This window comes from Giraffa tippelskirchi, chromosome 1 (assembly GCF_054371585.1).
Source record: "Giraffa tippelskirchi isolate mGirTip1 chromosome 1, T2T-mGirTip1v1.2.pri, whole genome shotgun sequence".
Lineage (NCBI taxonomy): Eukaryota > Metazoa > Chordata > Mammalia > Artiodactyla > Giraffidae > Giraffa > Giraffa tippelskirchi.
Genome location: NC_137275.1, coordinates 24,761,357 through 24,783,671, shown reverse-complemented (window position 1 = coordinate 24,783,671; position 22,315 = coordinate 24,761,357). Strand labels below are relative to the sequence as shown.

Genomic DNA, 22,315 nt, shown 5'->3' with positions numbered 1-22,315 from the left:
TATTCCTCAATGGATATTTATAATATAAAAAGAAGCACAGATGTTCCCAATAGGCACAAAAAGAGAGGAAACCTAATAATAATCAGAGGTTGCCCTCGTGAGCAGGTGGACTTAGTTAGAGGGTACTCATGGCTAGAGAGGAGAAGGCAATGGCACCCCACTCCAGTACTCTTGCCTGGAAAATCCCATGGACGGAGGAGCCTGGTAGGCTGCGGTCCATGGGGTCGCAAAGAGTCGGACACGACTGAGCGACTTCACTTTCACTTTTCACTTTCGTGCATTGGAGAAGGAAATGGCAACCCACTCCAGTATTCTTGCCTGGAGAATCCCAGGGACGGAGGAGCCTGGTGGGCTACTGTCTATGGGGTCACACAGAGTCAGACGCGACTGAAGCGACTTAGCAGCAGCAGCAGCAGCATGGCTAGAGAGGCAACAATCATCATAAAGGTATTTTGGCCGGAAGTGTCTGACTCAAGGTAGAGTTACACCTGCCAGACATACTGGTTGTTGAAGGATAAACACTGCAAAATTCTTGTTCTTTAGGCTTTACTTTTCTAGGGTCCATGCCAATCAAGTGTTGATGCTACTGGTATAACCCTCACATTGTCCTTCCCTTCCTATTCCCACTGATAAACCACATAGAATATCCAGTTGAAGATGTCAAGAGTTCTAACTAACTGAATGTGTGGTAAGTATGATTTTACCAGTTTACTGGTGGTCATCTTACTGAGAAATTACCATGATGAGTTCAGAGTTTCATAAATTAAGATTCCATTAAACTATTAAATTTTATTTCATTGATTTAAAATATACAAAGATGTGAACCATTTTTAATAGCTTTTATTTTTTAGAGAAATTTTAGGCTCACAGCAAAAATGAGTAGAAGGTACACAGATTTCCCATATACCGCACATGCTGAACCAGTTTCTTAATCATGAATAAAAGCATTTGTTGCTAAGCAGATCCAGTTTCACCAAACAAAGGCTTTGTTCTTGGCCTAGCACTGGTGGACCTCATATCTGATGTGAAATAAAACTTCAAAAGACTTATCCTATTGCAATATTCAATCACTTCAGCTCTAACCTTGAAATCTCAATATAACACCTGGACCTTCATATCTTCTGCCCACTTTTACTTAATAAGCTTTGTAATTAAAAAATTTTAAGCCCATGACACTTATTATAAATTATCAGTGTAATAACCTACAAATTCATAAACAGTTCATTTCATTATAACAAGGGAAATGCTTCTTTTAGTCTCCATTTCCTAATCTGTAAAAATGGGGAAAATAACTCTTACTTTATAAGGATGGCATAAGGAATGAGAAGTACTTAATGTATGCATAGTAAGTACTCAAAAAAGGCTGGTTTCTACTTCCTTCTCCCCTTAGCATAAAAACACATGAAGTATCTTATATGCATCATATTTATGGATTTAGAGTAACCAGAAAGGTTAACTTGACAATGTATATAGTGTGTTAGTACCAGGACAGAGTCATGAAGAAGATGTCAACAGGGTTAGCTGTGCATTCTAGCTACGATGCTCCCCTTGATATATTGACAAACTGATTCTAAAGTGTATATGGGAAGGCAAAAACCTCAGAATAGGAAAGACAACAGTGAAAGCGAACAAAGTTGGAGAACTGACATTTCCCAAGCTCAAGATTTACTGTAATAAGACAGTGCGGTACTGGTAAAAGAATAGACAAATAGACTGATGGGACAGAATAAAATGAAGATCCCAGGAACAGTCCCATACAAGTATAATCAACTGGTCTTCAACAAAGGAGCAAAGGTATTTTAGTAGAGAAAAGGCAGTATTTTCAACAAATGGTACTGGAACAACTGGACATTCACATGCATTAAAAAAATGAATCTAGATGCAGACCTTATATCTTTCACAAAAATTAACTCAAAGTGAATCACAGACCTATTTGTAAAAATTCCAGACTATAAAACTCTAGAGGATAATACAGGAGAAAATTTAGATGACTTTGGGATTCATGATGACATTTTAGATATAAATCAAAAGCATGATCCATGAAAGAAAAGCATCAGTAAGCTGGACTTTTTAACTTTAAAAACTTTTCCTTACGAAAGATAGTTTAAAAAAAAAATGGAAACAAAAATCACAGACTGGCAGAAAATCTTTTCAAAACATGTGACGTAAGACTGGTAGCTAAAATATACTTCCAAAAAGAACCTCTTAAAACTCAACAGTAAGAAAAAATTTTAAACGCCCATTAAAAAACAGGCAAACGTTCGGAACAGACATCTCACTATAAAAAATATATAGAAGGCAAATAAGTATATGAAAATATGCTCAACATCATATTTCATTAAGGAATTTCAAATTAAAACTACACGATATCACACTCAGTTCAGTTCAGTTGCTCAGTCGTGTCCGACTCTTTGCGACCCCATGAATTGCAGCATGCCAGGCCTCCCTGTCCATCACTAACTCCCGGAGTCTACCCAAACTCATGTCCATCGAGTTGGTGATGCCATCCAGCCATCTCATCCTCTGTTATCCCCTTTTCCTCCTGCCCCCAGTCCTTCCCAGCATTAGGGTCTTTTCCAATGAATCAACTCTTCGCATGAGGTGGCCAAAGTATTGGAGTTTCAGCTTTGACATCAGTCCTACCAATGAACACTCAGGACTGATCTCCTTTAGGATGGACTGGTTGGATCTCCTTGCAGTCCAAGGGACTCTCAAGAGTCTTCTCCAACACCACAGTTCAAAAGCATCAGTTCTTCGGTGCTCAGCTTTCTTCACAGTCCAACTCTCACATCCATACATGACCACTGGAAAAACCATAGCCTTGACTAGACAGATCTTTGTTGGCTTAAACCATAGCCTTGACTAGACGGACCTTTGTTGCCTTAGAATGGCTAAAATTCAAACACTGACAACACCTAATGTTGACAAGGATGGGGAGCAACAGGAACTCTCATTCACTGCTGGTGAGACTGCAAAATGGTACAGCCGCTTTGAGAGACAGTTTGGTAGTTTCTTACAAAACTAAACATGCTAGTACTATAAAATGCAGCAATCACACTCTGTAGCATTTATCTAACAGAGTTGAAAACTTATGTCTATGCAAAACCTGCACATAGATGTTTATAGCAGGTTTATTCATAACTTTCCAAAACTTGGAAGCAATCAAGATATCCTTCAATAAGTGACTGGATAAACTGTGGTACATCCATACTGTGAAACATTATTCAGTAAAAAAAGAAACTAACTATTAAGGGACGAAAAGAAATGAAAAAATCTTGCAAGCATATTGCTCAGTGAAAGAAGCCAATCTGAAAAGACTAACTAGATGCCTCTGCTTATATGACATTCTGGAAAAGACAAAAATATGAAGACAGTAAAAAAGATCACTGGTTGCCAGGGGTTCTGAGCAAGGAAGCAACGGATGAAAAGGTGAAGCACAGGGCACTTTTTGAGCAGTAAACTATTCTGTTTAATACTGTAATGGTGGATATATATCATCATACATATGTCAAAATGCACAGAATGTACAATATAAGGTGCATGTGATGTTCAGTAGTGTCTGACTCTCTGCACTGGACTGTACACTGCCAGGCTCCTCTGTCCATAGGATTTTTCAGGCAATAATACTGGAGTGGGTTGCCATTTCCTACTCCAGGGGATCTTCCCGATCCAGCAGTCAAACTCGTGTCTCCTGTGTCACCTGCATTGCAGGTAGGTTCTTTACCCACTGACAGCCATCAGGAAAGCCCCACAATATAAGGAGTGAGCCCCAGTGAAAATTATAGACTTCAGTTAATAACAATGTATCAATATTGGTTTACCAATTATAACAAATGTACCACACTAATGCAACATGCTGGTAATAGGGGAAGCTGGGGGGAGGGAGGAGGACAGCAAAGAGAATCTATGGGAACTCTCCATATTTTCTGCTCAATTTTCTGTAAGGCTAAAACCACTCCAACAAAAAGTCTATTAATTTTAAAACAAAAAGAAACAGTGAACTTTGGAAGCAAAAATGACAACATAAAGTCTTATCAATTTATATGTTCATCAATAAGGTGTGACAGAAGAGTGGCCATTATACCATACCCTTCCCATTACCATTTGACCATTCTATACACAAAGTTGTTTGTTTTAGCTTTAGTATGTAACAATTATTAACTGATTATAAATGAGCTTGAACATTTTTCATGTTTATGGACTATATGCATTTCTTATATGAATTTTATATACATGTCTTTTCTATACTTTTCTTTTAGAATATATGCTATCTTTATCCAAGTATGTAAAAACTCTTTATATTTTATATTAACCCTTTGTTTACTAGAAATATTTTTCTAGTTTGTGATTTCATTTTAGTTTATGGTGGCTTCTGATTTAAGTTTTATTTACTCAAAATAGTCAATTATTCCTTTTCATGTCTGTAAATCTTATAGTGCTTTTACTTGTAATACTTATTAAAAAGTTCATTTTTAATACTTTACTGTTTGATTCATATGGAACAAATTTTGATGTTTAACATGAACAAAATACACTTAAAAAAATTAGAAAATAGCTAGGAAATGAATGATTTAAAACCATTCTTTACCTATGACTGGCTGGTTATGTATGGCTGGTTATGACTATCTTGTCTGGCTGGTAAAGAAACAGCTACATGCAAGTTCTTCATGAGGTTACTGGAGCCCATCAAAGAATCTTGCTCTCCCTCACTTCAATCCTTTGACCCTTAGGATATACATTAAGGCTATTTCTAGGGGACATACATTTTCAGGTTAAAACTTATACAAGCTTTTTTATTTCAAGGGATGAATATGAGCTTATACTGTCATTGTTAAACTTAAGGTTTATTTTATGATTTGATTAGCTTCCTATCACATTTTGACTCTGAAATTGTCTTATGTCAGACTTGTTTCCAAAATAACTTGCGAATTACATCTCTAATGCACCTCCATCTTCTCCAGATACTGTTCTCTCTAATGGCCTTGAGACCATTATAGGCAAACATGAGTTATAACTTAAGATAAGTAATATCTAGGAGAGTGTGTGCTTCTCAACACCTTCTATCTCCACTCTCCAAAGATAGAAGATAAATGAAAAAGCTAAAAATAAAAGCTTGATCTCACTCAGTTTGAATTAGACTGTTCTATTTTAAGAATGCCTGACCAAATCCATCTCCTATAATACTTATATTCCTGTCAGAAGATTGCAATAAAAATGGAATATAAATATACTATTTAGAATATAAATATATTATTTATACTGTATATTAAAAATGGGTGAATAGGAAACCAAAGTTATATAAAGTCTTACTGAAAATCTTGCTCACATCATGGGTACTTCAGTGACAAAGATCGAGCACAGCTAGCACAAATCACAGTGCATGTGTATGGAATCTGATATATAAATAAAATAAATCATATTATCCTGGGATTATTCTATTTTAAATGCTAAAATAATCTTTATCTAAAAGTTTAATCTAGAATGCTTCTGTGTCAGGCTACCAATTATGTGTGTGTATCTGTGTTTGTATGTGTATATACATACACATACATACACACATGGTCTTGGTTTCTGAGCTTGGGCCAATCAGACAATAAAAGGTTTTCCAATTCTACCATTTTCTCTTCTATTATTAATAACACTAGGACAATCAACTTGATAATTTTTAATGCCTCTGGACCTCTGAAAGTGTATAATCATCAGTCACAAGGACCTAATAAAATACACAATTAGTTCAGGTAGAATATTTATTTACAGCATCATCTATTTATTTTTTTTTATAAATAGCATTCAACAGTGTGGTGTACATAATCAGTACAGCAAACTAATTACGAAGACAAATTCTAGACCCAGGCCATCTTGGTTAAGTTTTGGCACAACTGTGTTTTTGCAGTGTGAACTTTGTATAACTCATTTAGCTTCTCCAAGCCTTAGTTTCTTTCCCTGAAAAATTGTTATAATAACAGGACTTACTTCATGTGGGTAGTTGTGAGGAATAAATTATATAATCTATAGAAAGAATATCGTACAGTGCCTGGTCTTCAGTAAATAATGACTATTATTAGACTCATGGAACAAGAAGACTAAAATGAAATGAGATAAAGGGGCAATGCAGAACAATTCATGCAGTGATATTCTACTTTTGTTCTACTTTTAAACATTAGACTTGGCATTTATTCCATTTATTTTAGTGTCACTAAAATGACACTAAAGAAATTAACAAGGATAAAGAGGAAAAGAGAGATAATATTAGATTATTAGATGAGGAATGATGATAAAATTTGGGGAGATGAAAAGCAAATGGGTAATTCACAGCTAATTCAGTAGAACAAAGAAGCCAAAACATTAAGGACCTGCACAGAAGTAGCCAAGAAACAGTGAACTGCTCTGCATCAGAGTATACCAGCAAGAAAGATTCAAGAAATGGAGGCCTTGTGCATTTCTGAAGGTCAGGGAAGCACAGGGCAGCAAAAATGGGAGGACTGGCTAAGAGCTTATGGCAGAAACTGTGAGAATACCAGATGTTTTCCCCATGTAGTTGGGTAATAATTCATTCTTTTCCTCTAAATAAAATTAGAGGCTTAGTCACTGGGTGAGGTTGGACCAGAGTAATTTAGACTCTAAGAGGACACCTGGCATGGCAGAGGTGAGGCTGCAAACTGAAAACATAAGCGCAATAAAGAAAGACTGTATGGATACACATGTGCCCCAGGCTCCCTCTCCCACTCGCCCCTTCAGAACACCGGCAAACAGATTTACATCAAGAAGTCAGTAGTAAGAGATTCGTTCTGTAGTGGGATTGACAGGACCAAGAAAAAAGTAAGATCGTTTTTGGGTCTGTCAGTTAAAAAGTAATACCTAACCATCTACTAGTTGACAAATCCTGTGAACCTTACCAACTGCTTTTAATTAGTTTTTTAGGGCCTCAATTTTATTTTTTAGGACCTCAATTTTAAATATGAATGGACGGCTAGTGATTAGCAAACAGTGAAGGAAAAAGCTCCAACATGAAAGACAGGCATCAAAACAAACAGAAAAAAATAAATTGGAAGAAACAGCAATAATTCAGGTAACAGAAGAGATTACTGAAAGACTGAAATTAACAGCCTTAAATGGAAATGAGAAAGTACCGCTGCATCCACTAAAGAACATAAAACTATATAAAGAGCAGACTTAAAAAACAAAAAAGTCTCCTGGAAATTTTTTTAAAAATGATATTTAGAAAAAAAAATTCAATAGGTATTTGGAAGATGGAGTTGAGGAGTCTTCCCAAAAGTTGGGAATAAAATACGAGGAGACAGAAATTGAAAGCCAAAATTAAAGAAGATTAGGGACTAAATCCAGGAGGCCTAATAGGTGACTTAACAGGAATTCCAGAAAGAACTGTAAAAGTGGAGGGAGGGAATTGATCAAATAAATAATACAAGAAAATTTCTGAGAGAAAAGAACATAAGTTCTTTCCCTATACAGTGAAGGGGAAAAGACCCCCAGCAGAGATCACCCTGAAATGAGTACCAGGGATAAAAAAAAGGACTCCAAAAGCTTTGAAAAACAAACAGATCACATACATAGACCCTGGAATCAAAACAGCACAAGAGTAGCAGCATTTTGTGTATCAATCAAATATAAATGAAGAACAAAGGTATTTTCAGACATGCAAGGTTTTAAAACACAATGAATGAAATGCACCCTTTCACAGGAAACTACTGCATTAGACAATCTCTGCCAAATGCTGGTGAAGCTGTGGAATAAGAAGAACTCTCACTCGCTGCTGGTGGGAGTGTAAAATGGTACAACCACCCTGGAAGACAGTTTGGTAGTTTCTTACAAAATGAAACAGATTCTTACTATATGACCCAGCAATCATGCTATCTATATTTGCCCAAAGAAGTTTAAAACATACCTACACAAAAAACTACACATGGATGTTGACAGCAGTTCTATTAATAATTACCAAACCTTGGCAGCAACCACAGTACCCTCCAGGAGATGAACAGATAAACTGTGGTGCAATGAATTATCATTCCAAGCTAAAAATAAATGACTATCAAGCCATGAAGAGACATGGATGAAGCTTAAATGCACATTGCTTAAGTGAAAGAAGCCAATCTGAAAAGATAACATATGGTATGATTCCAACTCAGTGGCATTCTGGAAAAGGTAAAACTAGGAGATAATAAAAGATCAGTGGTTGCCAGGGGTGGAAGGAGGGTAAGGATCAATAGGCAGAGCATAGAGAATTTTAGGATAGGAAAGTGAAAATACTGTGTATGGTATGATAATAATGGATATATATCAGTAACGACACATTTATAAACATTGGTACAAACCCATAGAATGTACCACACCAAGAATAAACCCCAAGGTAAACCATGAACTTGGGGTGATTATGATGTGTCTATGTAGGCTCATCTTTGATAACACATGTATCATTACAGAGAATGATGCTGATAACAGGGAGGCTGTGCATGTGTGGGGGCAAGAGGTATATGGGCAATCTCTGTATCCTCCTTTCAATTTTGGTGTGAATCTAAAACTGCTCTAAAAAATAAAGTCTTGAAAAAAAGGAAGTAAAAAGACTAAACAAAAATATGACTAGAAATCAAGAGAAATAATGCTTACAATTCCACAGGAGATTCAAACAATGGAGCTATAACATAGCAATTAAAAAAGTAAAGTTATTTAATAGTACAAGTTCCCGAAGGAAACAAGAGAATGGGGAAGAAAAAAATAATCAAAAATATAAAAGATACACGGAGAAGGCGATGGCACCCCACTCCAGTACTCTTGCCTGGAAAATCCCATGGACGGAGGAGCCTGGTAGGCTGCAATCCATGGGGTCACGAAGAGTCGGACACGACTGAGCAACTTCACTTTCACTTTTCACTTTCATGCATTGGAGAAGGAAATGGCAACCCACTCCAGTGTTCTTGCCTGGAGAATCCCAGGGACAGGGGAGCCTGGTGGGCTGCCGTCTATGGGGTCGCACAGAGTCGGACATGACTGAAGCAACTTAGCAGCAACAGCATAAAAGATACAAATTTCCCCAAATCAATGAAAGATATCAATCCACACATCCAGGGAGATCAGTGACCCACAAGAGATAAAGAAGACAACAGGTAGGCACAGACAGTCAAACTGCTTAAACCAAAATCTTCACAGTGGTCAGAGAAGAAAATTACCTTCAAAAAAGCAACAGTATGACTTAAAACTGACTTATCAGTAGAAACAATGAAAACCTGAACCCAATATTTTATCAGTACAATGAATTCATTCATCTATTAGACAAACATGTGCTGAATATCTACCACATGCTAGATACTTTTCTAGGTACTCAGAACACATCAGTGAACAGAACAAAGAATGTATATTACATTTAATGTGTATAATTATATAATAAACATTTTTAAGGGAAGAAATTAATTGTAGAAAACATGCTTAACAATCTATTCAGAAAATACACTTCATTATTACTGTTAGAATTATAACTAAAGTTTTTAATTTAATAGACTTATGACTAGCACTTTTTCAGTGAGGGATGAGATTCTTTATAATCAAGCATAGTCTATGTATTAAAAAGCCTATCTTACTAGGCTGGCTTTTGGGTAACGAAAAGTCATGAAATTTCAGAGCTGATCTTCTAAAAAAACCTTAGAGATGATGCACAGTCCAGTCTCCTCATTAGAGATGAAAAGGCACAGTATATTTAACTCAATTTCCAAGGTCACACAAAGAAGTTAGAGACACATCTTAAGTCCCAGTGACTCCTGGTCAAATATGCTTTGTTGTTCTTTGTTTGTTGTTTAGTTCATGGAGAGAAGGGTTTAACTTAATTTCTATTTATGTAACATGCATATAGTTTTAAAAGTAAAATGATTTATGACACTTAAAACAAAAAGCAGCACTTTTCTTCCCTTCCTCTGCCTACCTCCAATTTCCAGTCTCCAGAGAGAACCATGTTTAACTTCTAATATTAATAATATTGGGCTTCCCTCGTAGCTCAGTCAGTAAAGAATCTGCCTGCAATGCAGGAGACCCAGGTTTGATTCCTAGGTTGGGAAGATCCCCTGAAGAAGGAAATGGCAACCCACTTCAGTATTCTTACCTGGAGAGTCCCATGGACAGAGGAGCCTGGCGGGCCACAGTCCACGGGGTCACAAGACTTAGTGACTAAACCACCACTACCTTTAATAATATTCTTTTGTTTGACAGAATGTTATTGTGTGACAGCTTATCAGTCATATACCATGTGTATGTGAAAGGAGTCCATTTCAACCTGTTCACTCTGCAGTGCATGTTTTTTATTCAATGCACAGGCAGATTAACTGGTAGGTTACCAGTGACCTTGTTGCTATACATACAATAGGGCTATTAACTAATGAAACAGATTTTCATGAGTGATATGAAATATGTCTCATTTCTTTAGAGCTGGAGCTGAATACTGGTTGCAAGGGATTAGTGGTATGATAAGTACATATAACTTCAGAGAAGAGAAAATCTGAATTTTATACTGTGCATATTTTTTCCTAAGCTTTAATAGTATGAAAGGTTAAACTAAAAATTTTTCAAACTCTCTAATATTTTAACTAAAGAGAATAACAATTTTAATATTAATAAAATCTTTATGATTATAAATAAGTCCACATATAGGTCACAAAATTTTTCAAACTCTCTAATATTTTAACTGAAGAGAATAACAATTTTAATATTAATAAAATCTTTATGATTATAAATAAGTCCACGTATAGGTCACAAAGAGACAATATACAGCAAATCATTTTCATCTCAGTAGAGTACTACAAGACAAATCATTTGCCTTTGGCATTTGAAGTGATGCTTATTTTAGCCATCTCAATACTGGCTTTGTAAACTGAATGCTTATGGTAGAAAAAATGAATACAGGTTATTAAATAATTTACTTTAATAATTATTGTTTACATTAATATCACTATTTCATGTCTTGTTTTTTCCCAGAGAAAATACCAAACAAGAAAGAAAAACCTTTTTGTTCACCTTGTCTGTATAAATTTAAATTCTAAAAACTGAAAATGTCATAAACTATAGGTTTATTTTTTAAATGAAATTCTTCTCAACTTAAAATTATTTACATATTATGCCATTTGCATCACAAACTATAAGACAAGTGACTTACATGAGACAGGAAGCTGGCTGTAGACTGGGAAGATGGAACATTGGAATGAGAACGGGCAGCAGATGATGGCTGTAGAAGGCGTGGTTTCACAGCAGAACTGGAGGTGTATCCAGGGCCCTGCAGTTCCTGGAAGACAGTATACGTGTGAGCAAAATAACTGTCAACCTACAACTGGAATTGTAAAATCAAAATGTATTTTTGCAAATAAATTTCAGTCTTACATATTGAACCCCCACAAAGTTTGAAGCCAAAGTATTAAGCAAGATGCATGTTATTCTTTGGGGACTAATCTTGGACTTAGCAAGAGGCCTTCACACTTGTGATTGATGTAAGCATTCCAGGTAGGAAACAGCATCTCCAATCGGAGGCTACTACATTAACTCTGCCAAACACTCCACAACAGTTCTGACATACTACTGAGAAGGTTCCTTTCCAACTATGGGAAGGTATCCAGTATTGTGACTTGAAAGTATGTCTGCAATTTTAAAATATATTCAAAAAGCAAATAAATTTCAGTGGAAAATGTACTATTTTTAAAGCACACCTGTTTTGTCATGCAAATTACCTCATTTTTGCTATTCTCCAAACAAGCCAAATATGTTTGACCTCCTCCTGTATGCAAACCTCTGGTTCCCCAAGGTAAGTAATTCTGTGTTTCCCTCACTCAATATAAACCTAACATAAAGCATGATGCTTCAACGTGTTACTATATAGGAAAAAGATACGTACAGCAGGTACAATGGAAAGATTTTATAATTGTTAATATCAGATAATGTTAAAAGTACACTTGAAAGCATCTAAGATACATGAAGAAAACTTAAAAGTATATTAAACCAAGGCTTAAGTTTTGCTTAAATTACTATTTACTGAAAACAAAAGACCTTACTTTTACATCCAATGTGTGTTGAAGTTTCAGGCGCACAGATTCTTGTTCCTGACGCTGTATTATATCTTGACATTCTGCAAACTGCAAAGATGCCTACAATCAAGCAACCACATGTGGTTTATCCTCCATTCTTTGTGCAATTTTATTTTATTAATGTGTACGTGCAGAGTCGCCATCTCTTCAAGGAAACGTCCCCCCATTCTTAGCATAGTGTGTTACATTTATCTTTTTTTTTTTTATAAATTTATTTATTTTAGTTGGGGGCTAATTACTTTACAATATTGTAATAGTTTTTGCCATACATTGACATGAATCAGCCATGGGTTTACATGTGTTCCCCTTCCTGGACCCCCCACCCACCTCCCTCCCCATCCCATCCTTCTGGATCATCCCATTGCCCCGGCCCTGAGCCCTTGTCACATGCATCGAACATGGAATGGTGTTCTGTTTCACATATGATAATATACATGTTTCAATGCTATTCTATTTACTTATCTGTTTTATTTAGAAAACTGAGAGTTATTGGAGGTCATGTCTTTACTCTCTGTAGCCCCAGCATCTATATGGTGTTTAGTAGGTGAAGGGTATGCAAAAGAATGAATGAACTAAAGATGAAATGAGCAAACAGCTTTAGCAACAGTAAAAATATTTACATAAAGATAACCACAACTGAAATTCGTTGAGCCCATATATCATGTTCTAAGACCTAAGTTTGCATAGGTGGGAACACAGACCATGTTCTGTCACCACGGAGGCTCTGTTGTCTCAAGGAGCAAGGACTAGTTTCAGTATACAGTATTTTCAGGTTTCCAGAGTTTTCAGGTGACACAAAGAGAGATTACTCCTCTACAATATATGGCAAGGACAAATATAGTGTCATCACTGATCTTCTCAGTCATTAAGCTGCATTCTCTACCTGAACTTTCTGAACTCCACAAAGTGCCACCCATTAGCATTACTTCGTCTTTTTATTGATATTATTAACAGACTGTATTCTACCAAGTATTGAAGTCCTTCTTTGAAGATAAATTAGACTGGTGGTATTTTAAATTATTCAGGCCACAAAGGATACCAGAAGCATCTCGCATCTTCTATCTTACTCCTCTTATGTTCATGTTAGCCAAAGAAAAAAAAAGATAATTTTGTAAAAAGTATGCATCATGACTTGTTCTTAAAGCTTAGCCTTCTCTACAGGATATAGTTCTTCCTTGTGTGAGGTGACTGGGACACAATCCCATTTGACAGATTTGGTGTCTATCAATATGGAGCTTTCCTTTTTAGTTGTTAACTACTGTATATATTTAGTTAATAACCACCTTATCAAGAGCAACTTCCATATTAGCAACCTTTTCTTTCAATCGGCGCTCCTGAGATCGCAGGACTTCTAGTTCTCCAGCCATCTTGTTTTTCTCTGTTGCAACAGTACTCAATTCCTGGCTTAATTTTGTCTTCTCTTCTTTTAGAAAATGCTTTTCCTACAAGTATACAGGAGCAAATATCAGAAATGATATCGTGATGTAGATGCTGAAGCACACACACATCATTTCTCTTTTCCTAGATTTGTTCTTTTCGTTTTATTCTTCCATCACTTGCCTATTTGGAACTTGAGGCAGGAGGGGAGAAAAAAGTGGGAAAGAACAAAGACACAGGAAATAAGTCCATGTGATAAGTGTGTGTGTGTTCAGTCATGTCTGTGTGTTCGCTCAGTCATGTCTGACTCTTTGTGACCCCATTGTAGCCCGCCAGGCTCCTCTTACCCTTGGATTTTCCCAAGCAAGAATACTGGAGTGCGTTGCCATCTCCTTCTCCCAGGATCTTCCTGACCCAGGGGTCGAACCCGCATATCTGGTGTCTCCTACACTGCGGGTAGATTCTTTACCCCTGAGCTACCAGGGAAGCCCAGTGAGAGGTATAACAAATGTATGTGCATATTTGTCAATAGTTAGCCTCATTCTAAAAAAGCATTTCAGCATTATGGTCAGTTCTATTGTAACTCTTCTTCTGAAAGTGCAAGTCTCTTCCAAAGTGACTGATGTATCGGAATATTTGAGCACAGCACAGATTTCACATTTACTAGTGCATGGTTTCATCTATAAGAAATACTAGGTCAGTGCAGAAAACAGCACGCAGATAAGGAGAGCTGCACAGAAATACAAAAAGCAAACATACACCCTCTTCAAACAATTAGCTCCCTCAGTTTACCTTGTGTTATGAGCCACATCCTATGTCACAGAAAAACCTACCTTATACCCCTTAACAACTCTCACACTGCAATTCTTCAATGCACACATTCACAAGCAAACTTCAGGTCATTTTTATGATAAAGGGCCATTCTAATTGTAGTATTTATGTGTCTCTTAAACATTTAACATGAAAAACTGTGCTACCATTTTCATTAGGTTTCTGTTTTTCTTTTGTGACTGATGAAGTTTGTCAGTGTCGTGCTCCTAATCCCACTGCACCCACAAGTCCCAGGGTGGTTTTTGCTGCACAGTTTTGCATAGCATGATTTTAGGAACACAGTTGTCACATTAGAGTGGAACTGAAAATGCTGTGCTTATAAGCACTCTGTCTCTACCACGAGTATCTTCTTGCAGTTAAAATACTAGCTCTTGGACAGCTACATGTAAGAAAATGAAATCAGAAGACTTTAACAGCACACGCAAAAATATACTCAGAATGGGTTAAGGACCTAAATGTAAGACCGGACACTATAAAACATGAGCAGAACACTCTACATAATTTGCAGCTATATCCTTTTCCATCTATCTCCCAGAGTAATGGAAATTAAAACAAAAATAAATGAATGGGACCTAATTAAACCCAAAAGTTTTTTCACAGCAAAGGAAATCATGAACAAAATGAAAAAACAACCCACGATATGGAAGAAAATATTTGCAAATGATGCAACTCACAAAAGATTAGTCTCCAAAATTTACAAACAGCTCATGTGGCTTAATATCATAAAAACAAACAATCCAATCAAAAAATGGGCAGAAGACCTAAACAGATTTTAACCCAGAGAGGACATACAAGTGGCAAGAGGCACATGAGAAGATGTTCAACATCACTAATTAATAGAGAAATGCAAATCAAAACTATAATGAGGTAAAACCTCACACCAGTCACAATGGCCATCATCAAAAAATCCACAAACAATAAGTGCCTTAGAAGGTGCAGAAAAAAGGGAGCCCACCTACACTCTTGGTGGGAGTGTAAACTGGTAATTGTCACTATGGAGAACAGTATGGAGGCTCCTTAAAAAACTAAACTTAGAGCTGTCACATGACTTAGCAATCCCACTCCTGAGCATATATCCAGAGAAAGCCATAGTTTGAAAGGCTACATGCACCTCAGTATTCATTGCAGCACTAATTTACGACAGCCAGGATATAGAAGCAATCTAAATGTCCATCAACAGATGAATGGGTAAAGAAGCTGTGATACATATATGCAATGGAATATTACTCAGCCATTAAAAAGAATGAAATAATGCCATTTGCAGCAACATGGATGGACCTGGAGATAATCATAAAGTCAGACAGAGAAAAACAAATGTTGTATGATGTAACTTATATGTGGATTCTTAAAAAATGATACAAATGAAATTAACTTACAAAACAGAAACAGACTCACAGACTTAGAGAACCAACTTATGGTTACTGGTGGGAAGGGTTGGGGGGAAGGATAGATTGGAAATTTGAGATTGAATATACATACTACTTTCTTTTTTCTTTGTTTCTTTCTAAATTAATTTCTATTGGACTAGAGTTGCTTTACAATGTTGTGTTAGTCTCTGCTGTACAGCAAAGTCAATCAGCCATATGTATACATATATCCCCTTTTTTTTTAGATTTCCTTCCCCTTTAGATCCACAGAGCACTGAGTAAAGTTCCCTGTACAATATGTTCTCATTAGTTATCTGTTTTATACATAGTATCAAAAGCATATGTAGTCAATCCCAATCTTCCAATTCTTCCCACCCCCACCCCTCCCCCTTGGAATCTGTATATTTGTTCTCACTGATATATTTAAAATAAATAACCAACAAAGACCTACTGTATAGCACAGTGAATGCTGCTCAATATTATGTAATAATCTAAACGGAAAAATAATCTGAAAAAGAATAGATACACGTAAAAAATAACAAAAGAAGACCAAGGAAGAAAATAATAAAAGAAAATAAAATTCATTTCAGAGTAGTTATTAAAAAACAAAACAAAAAACCAAAAAACTAACCCTTTCAAGGTCCTGCTCAGCTGTTCCTTTGGGAACCTGCTGCTCATTCTCTCAGTTAGGAATAACCTCTTGCCTTGTTCCCCATGTACTTTGTACCTCTGTGTGTCTTACTCTGTGTTGTAGTTTACTAATGAGTAAACACACTGGCCTCCCCCACTCCAAGGACAGGCACTCACCTTGTTTGCATTTGTCATTGCCTCTTCCAAAAACTGTATCTTGCTCTGAAGGGCATCTATCTGACCTCTTTTAGCCGTAATTTGTTTTTGCATCCCCATTGCCACTTTCATAGCTGAAAAAAAAAGGGGGGGGGACTAAACTGTGTCTTAGTTTTTAAAGTTTCTAAATTTTGAGAGGTGACTATAATTTGATGGTCAAACACCATGAAAAGGTGATAAGATTCCTCTAAGGCATCTAGACTGTTTCAAGAAGTGTTCATTCACAAAGGATGTCTTCAGATTTCACAATATTGGGATATAACAATTTTCAGCAATTATTCAGGGGTTTTGAGCTGAGAAACATAGATAAATGATGATGTTCTGTGATTCTTTGCTAGAATTAACTTCATTGGCCATCGTAAGTTGCCATATCTCCAGTGGTAATAAATAATACTGACCAAATTCATACTTACACATATAGGAAATATATACACAAAATATATAGTCGTATAATGAAAAATGTAAATAGTATTTTTACTAAAATAACTTTCTAGAAACTCATATATAAAATACCACACAAGACAGCTACTATTATTGATTTTTTAAAAGATTCCAGTGATAACACAAACCATTCAATTTCCATTGTCATGGGTATTGCCATGTACTCAGAACTCACTATTGTTTCAAAAGTCAAACTGGCCACATAAGCATATATGTGACTATTTTACTGAAACTGGCGACAGGATGAGAATGTTCTAGACAGGAGGCAGGGCACTGCATACTTAAGACATGGCAGCCCACTGAAAAGACGAGTAAAGCTCACATTGCTTGGAAATTCAAAGTCTGACACCCTATGTTGTTTCTTAGAGTCAGCTGAGAAGAGAGATTTGCAAATGCCACTGCTTTTGAGTTAGGTCCAGCTTGGAGGTTAAAAAGAAAAAGAAAATGCAGTATTCTTTAAAAACAAACTATCGGAGGATGAAAGATCTGACTTCTTGCTAACAAGATATAGTTCCTGTAGCTAAACTGTCCAGACCAGGGTTAATACAGGCACAGTTCCCTGCTTTGTTAATAGAGCAAAAGTCTGGTATCATTTGCTCACCACTCTGAAGAATTCTGGTTTGATTAAGTGTATCATGCTTGGCCTTCAAAGGTAATTTTCTTAATAAATTCTTTAAGGTGATCCTAATTCGAGAGTGAATACAGGGTTACCTAGTTAATTTAACAACTGTAATGGGACTGGAGGAGTTGTGGAGAGGCCTGGAGCACATGAGGAAGAGACTGTCTAGTGGATGGGCAGGAGGCCACAGACCCCAGCTGGGCCTCTGGAGTGAGCTCTCTACGCCCCACCATTTTCTTTGTGTTTACCAGCAAAGACAGAGCTGAATCTCTGAGGATCGTACAAAATGTGGACACTTCAAGAATTTCTGTGCCATCTTTAGGCAAGGGCCATGGTAATCTTTTCAGTATCATTCCAACTTTGGTACATGGGCTGTTGAAGTGAGCACAAACATAAATCTTTTGACATGAAAAAATATTGAGAAATAGAAAATATAGTCTTTAGTTAAATCATTATTCTTATATTCAGCTAATACAGCCATACTAACAATGATAGGAATAATATGAAACAGCAACTCACCTTCCCTCTCTGAATTAACATGGGCAGCAAAGTGAAAAGGGAACAGGTATAAAGTGGTGAGAAGGGACTCCTCATCCTAGCAGTTCAATTCCCAGGGCTCTCCCTCCCATTTTCATCTCAGAGAAGGAGTTGGGAAGGACAATTAGCCATAGGCACAAAGTTTATGAAGATAGTAAACATGTGAAATAGGCTGATGAATGAAAATTATTAGTGATCTGTATTTACATCAACACTTCCTCAAAAACAATTAATTGGCATTTATGGACATTAAGGTTTGTTAGAAATTATTGAAATAGCTACAGAAAAAGAAAGATTCTGATACTTAGGGAATAAATTAAGCAAATATCAATTTCCCTCAAAAATACTGGGAATTCTAACTGCTATATAACACCCATCAGTGATATCTACTGTTGTATGTGTCTCACACCATGCTTCACTGTGAAGAAGTGGAAGGCAATGAATCCAGTTTGTGTTTTATTAAATCTAGACCAAGGGAATGAAAAACAAAAGGAAAAGATCTACTGAAGCATACCATGACCATCAGATCCTTCCATTGACTTTAATGTATTTCTTGTCTGTTCCAGCTCAGACTGTGCAGATTTTAGTTGCACTTTCAGCTTATTTGTAGTAGTTTCCATTTCTTCACTTTTGTTTCGAAAATTCCTTTTTAAGACTTCATAGTCCTCTGTACAACATGATAAGCAATAATAGTTGGTTAATTTTTTTCTACTCCATTGTTATAAAGCTTATTTTATTTATAATTAATGATCACAGAATTTTGGAGCTGAAAGAGACCCCACTTAGTTACATTATCAGTTGTTACAGAAATGAGATGTACACACACATTTTCAGGGATCTGACTCTTTTTAATCTGCTTGGGTGGGTCATCCTCTTTTACTCTTATTATTCATTGCTTTTCTTCCAGCCAGTGTAATTGGCTCACATCTATTTCCTCTTAAACCTTCTTGGATAATCATACCCACCACAACAGATTCAGCCACCATTTGCAGGCAGATCAATCTCCGTGACTCGGTAAGTAACCTGATGCTGCCATGTGTTTTACCTGATTTTTTATCTTCAGTAACTATCAAAATACCTGGCATTCATCATTCATACACAAGAACACACACACACACATTCAACTATCCATTTATTTACATTTGTCTATTTATATATGATAGATAGATTTACTTATAAAGGGAACAAGCAGAGTCAAGACCTCTCTGCTGAGATCTAACCCCATCTCTCCAGATACTTTCATGTGGATGCCCTGGTGCCTCTAGACCAATGATCTCACACTGACTGCCTCACCCTCCTGCCTATAAGTTAACCTCTCTTGATTTCGTTCTCTCCGATGTTGTTCTCCCACTACAAATTTAAAACCAGAAGCATACACACAACCCCTCTGGTCATTTACTGTTGATTCAATCTCCAAAACGGAGAAGGCAATGACAACCCACTCAAGTACTCTTGCCTGGAAAATCCCATGGACGGAGGAGCCTGGTAGGCTGCAGTCCGTGGGGTCGCAAAGAGTCGGAGACGACTGAGCGACTTCACTTTCACTTTTCACTTTCACGCATTGGAGAAGGAAATGGCAACCCACTCCAGTGTTCTTGCCTGGAGAATCTCAGGGACGGGGGAGCCTGGTGGGCAGCCGTCTATGGGGTCACACTGAGTCGGACACGACTGAAGCAACTTAGCAGCAGCAGCAGCAGCAGCCATCTTCAAAAACTTGCTTAATTCTTCCCTCTCCTCTCATTCTCATTATACTGCTTCAGTTCAGGTTCTCATCACCTTTCCCTGGGACTACTGCAAAATTCTCCTTAGCTGGCTGGCTTCTGCTCCTTTAGGTTTGCCTTTCTCTTCTTACCTGCTGACTCTGTCCTTCTAAAATGTAAATTCGGTGACAACAATCTCTTACTTGATCTTTTGCCAGCTCCACACTGTCTGGCTCTGCCTATCCATTCTGCCTCATTTCTTAGTCCTTGTTCCTTTGTACTTCTACTCCTATAAGTGTTTCTGAGGTTGCACTGTGTTACTTCATGCCTTCATGCTTTTGCCCATAATGTTCTCTCCGCCTGGATTGCCCTTTTACCTCCTTTTCACCTGCCAAATTCCTATTCCTCCATCGAACCCAGATGTCACCTGCAACAGGAGGCTGATTCCCTACCTTTCCCGCATCTGTACCCACCACCCAGCCACTGTGCTTCACCCACTGCACGTGACACATTCTATACAGGTCTGGCTTCCAACTAACCTGGAGCCTCACTGTTGTTCCCAGGGCTGTCTCAGCATCTGGCATAGTAAATGCCCAGGAATCACTGACATATGCATGTGTGTGTATGTGTGTATACGTGTGAAGTACATAATACCTGCACCATACTAACAGTGAACTGAGGGTATTTTCATCTTGAATTTAAAGCCTTGGATTTTTCCATTCCAAGAAATTTGCGTAAGTCTATTTACACGTGTGGCTTCACTATTACACCTCTAATCAAGCCATCTGACTCAGAGGACTCAAGGTTTCCACTTCTCTCACTCTCCCCTTGGAAACGCAGGACAGAATTTCATGGACACTGAGGGCTGACTAAAGTTAATGGTTAATGAGTGCAAGCTCTGGGAGCACTTCATGGAGAAGTGTCAGGGTTTCGGGTGATGAGATGTGTGCACAGGGACAGCATAATTATCCATGTTTGTGAGGGCCCATTCTGTCACAACAGTCCTGGTATCCTCATGGAACGCCACTGACAGCACTCCTATTTTCGGCAGAGTTTGAACTGGAGTAACGTACCTGTAAGACTGTTTAACTCATTCCTACTAGCTTTCACCTCACTTAATAAACGGTCTCTCTCTTGCTTGATGTCTTTCACTGCACGGAGCCTCTCGGAGCCTGCGTTCACCAGCTTCACCTTTTCCAATTCCAGGTCACTCACTCTGGCTTCAAGCTCCCGTATCTTTGCATCTTTTTTATCTTTCAAAATCTAAATGTAGGGATAAATACAAAAGACAGAGCAAGAAATAAAAAAATAAAATATAAAGCAGCAATAAGAAGTGGGAAAACAAAAGGAGTATTTTACCTTTTAACCATAGATATCAATCCCCAGTATCACTGGCTACAGCCCTTCATTATTCCTATTCTATATATTCATTCATTCAAAGAAAAAAAAAACGTACTGGGCACCTAACTGTGCCAGACTCCATTTTACACGTTGAGGATAGTGTGCAGGTAAGGCCCTAGGTGAGCACCTACTCAAGTTTTACTCCCATGGCACCTCCCCCAGCAGGCTCCCCCTGCCCTGGCCATGTATAGCAGTAAACAAACAATGTCCTTGTCCTCATGGAGAGGAGACAGACAGCAGCCAATATTGAATAGCCAGATGACAATAATGATGGAAAAAGAACTGAAAAGGTGAGAGGCTAGAGAATGAACACAGGGAGGGGGCTGCTACTGGAGCTAAGGTGGTGTGTGGAAGAGAGCCTGACCGCTGCCCTGATGAAAGCTTCCAGTCAGGGTGGCTGTTGGCGGTACTGAAAACTTGGATTTGGTCCCATCAGTCGAACCCCCGCTGCTTAAAAACTGTTCTTCAAGCGAAACAATTTACGCTGAACCCTTGCTTTCCTTTCAGAAGACTGTATTCCCCTTCCTGGTAAGGAGAGCCTATATGATCAGCCCCCAGTATCAAAACCCTGCCCACTGAGCCTCTGATGAACCCCCCTGGTTGGCAACATCTGACACATATTGTCACAACTTATTGCGGGCAGGGTTAAGCATCTTGTGCCCGACTGCAGGAGAGGAAGCTTATGCCTGGTTTCCTTCGGGTGAATTTTTGCCTTTGCTGATTTTTAGATCCTTTGTCATAAATCATCATAAGGGGAAAAATATTGTTTTTTTGGTATCTATATGAGATAATAGATGTTAACTTTTTGTTGTAATCATTGCAAAATATGTGCAAATTAAGCCATTACGCTGTATCCCTTAAACTCATACAGTATTGCATGTCAATTATATTTCAACAAAACTGAAAGAAAAAATAAATTATATGTGATATGTTTCCTACTAGTTATCATGGCAGATAAAAGTAATATAAAGCTTGGGAAACTGAATTTTTAAAAATTCATTCAATAGTTTTAAATTCTGATAAACATTTACTGAGCACCTTCTGGGTACTGGCACAAAGTCAGGGGCAGGGGTACAAAGATGAAGATGTGTGCCCTGCTTAAAGAAGTCTTCAGTCTTACAGGGA

General features: G+C 37.5%; 1 protein-coding gene and 1 non-coding gene across 51 annotated transcripts in view; both read right to left on the bottom strand.

The window, feature by feature from the left end:
• Positions 1–22,315, bottom strand: part of CCDC158 (coiled-coil domain containing 158) — a 76,509-nt gene that overhangs the window by 17,634 nt on the left and 36,560 nt on the right. For 22 of the 50 annotated variants that reach the window (XM_081584791.1, XM_081584759.1, XM_081584691.1 and 19 more), the window contains 6 exons: positions 20,863–21,052; positions 18,604–18,756; positions 16,454–16,566; positions 13,355–13,513; positions 12,039–12,131; positions 11,153–11,278 (listed from right to left, as the gene is read on the bottom strand). In XM_081584791.1, coding sequence (XP_081440917.1) covers positions 11,153–11,278; positions 12,039–12,131; positions 13,355–13,513; positions 16,454–16,566; positions 18,604–18,756; positions 20,863–21,052 — 834 coding nt within the window. The remainder of the gene's footprint in view (positions 1–11,152; positions 11,279–12,038; positions 12,132–13,354; positions 13,514–16,453; positions 16,567–18,603; positions 18,757–20,862; positions 21,053–22,315) is intronic. The other 28 variants (XM_081584819.1, XM_081584717.1, XM_081584968.1 and 25 more) reach the window with 3 other exon arrangements.
• LOC145521717 (U6 spliceosomal RNA) lies at positions 17,834–17,940 on the bottom strand. Its single transcript, XR_014065619.1, has one exon. It is a non-coding gene; the product is annotated as a U6 spliceosomal RNA (small nuclear RNA).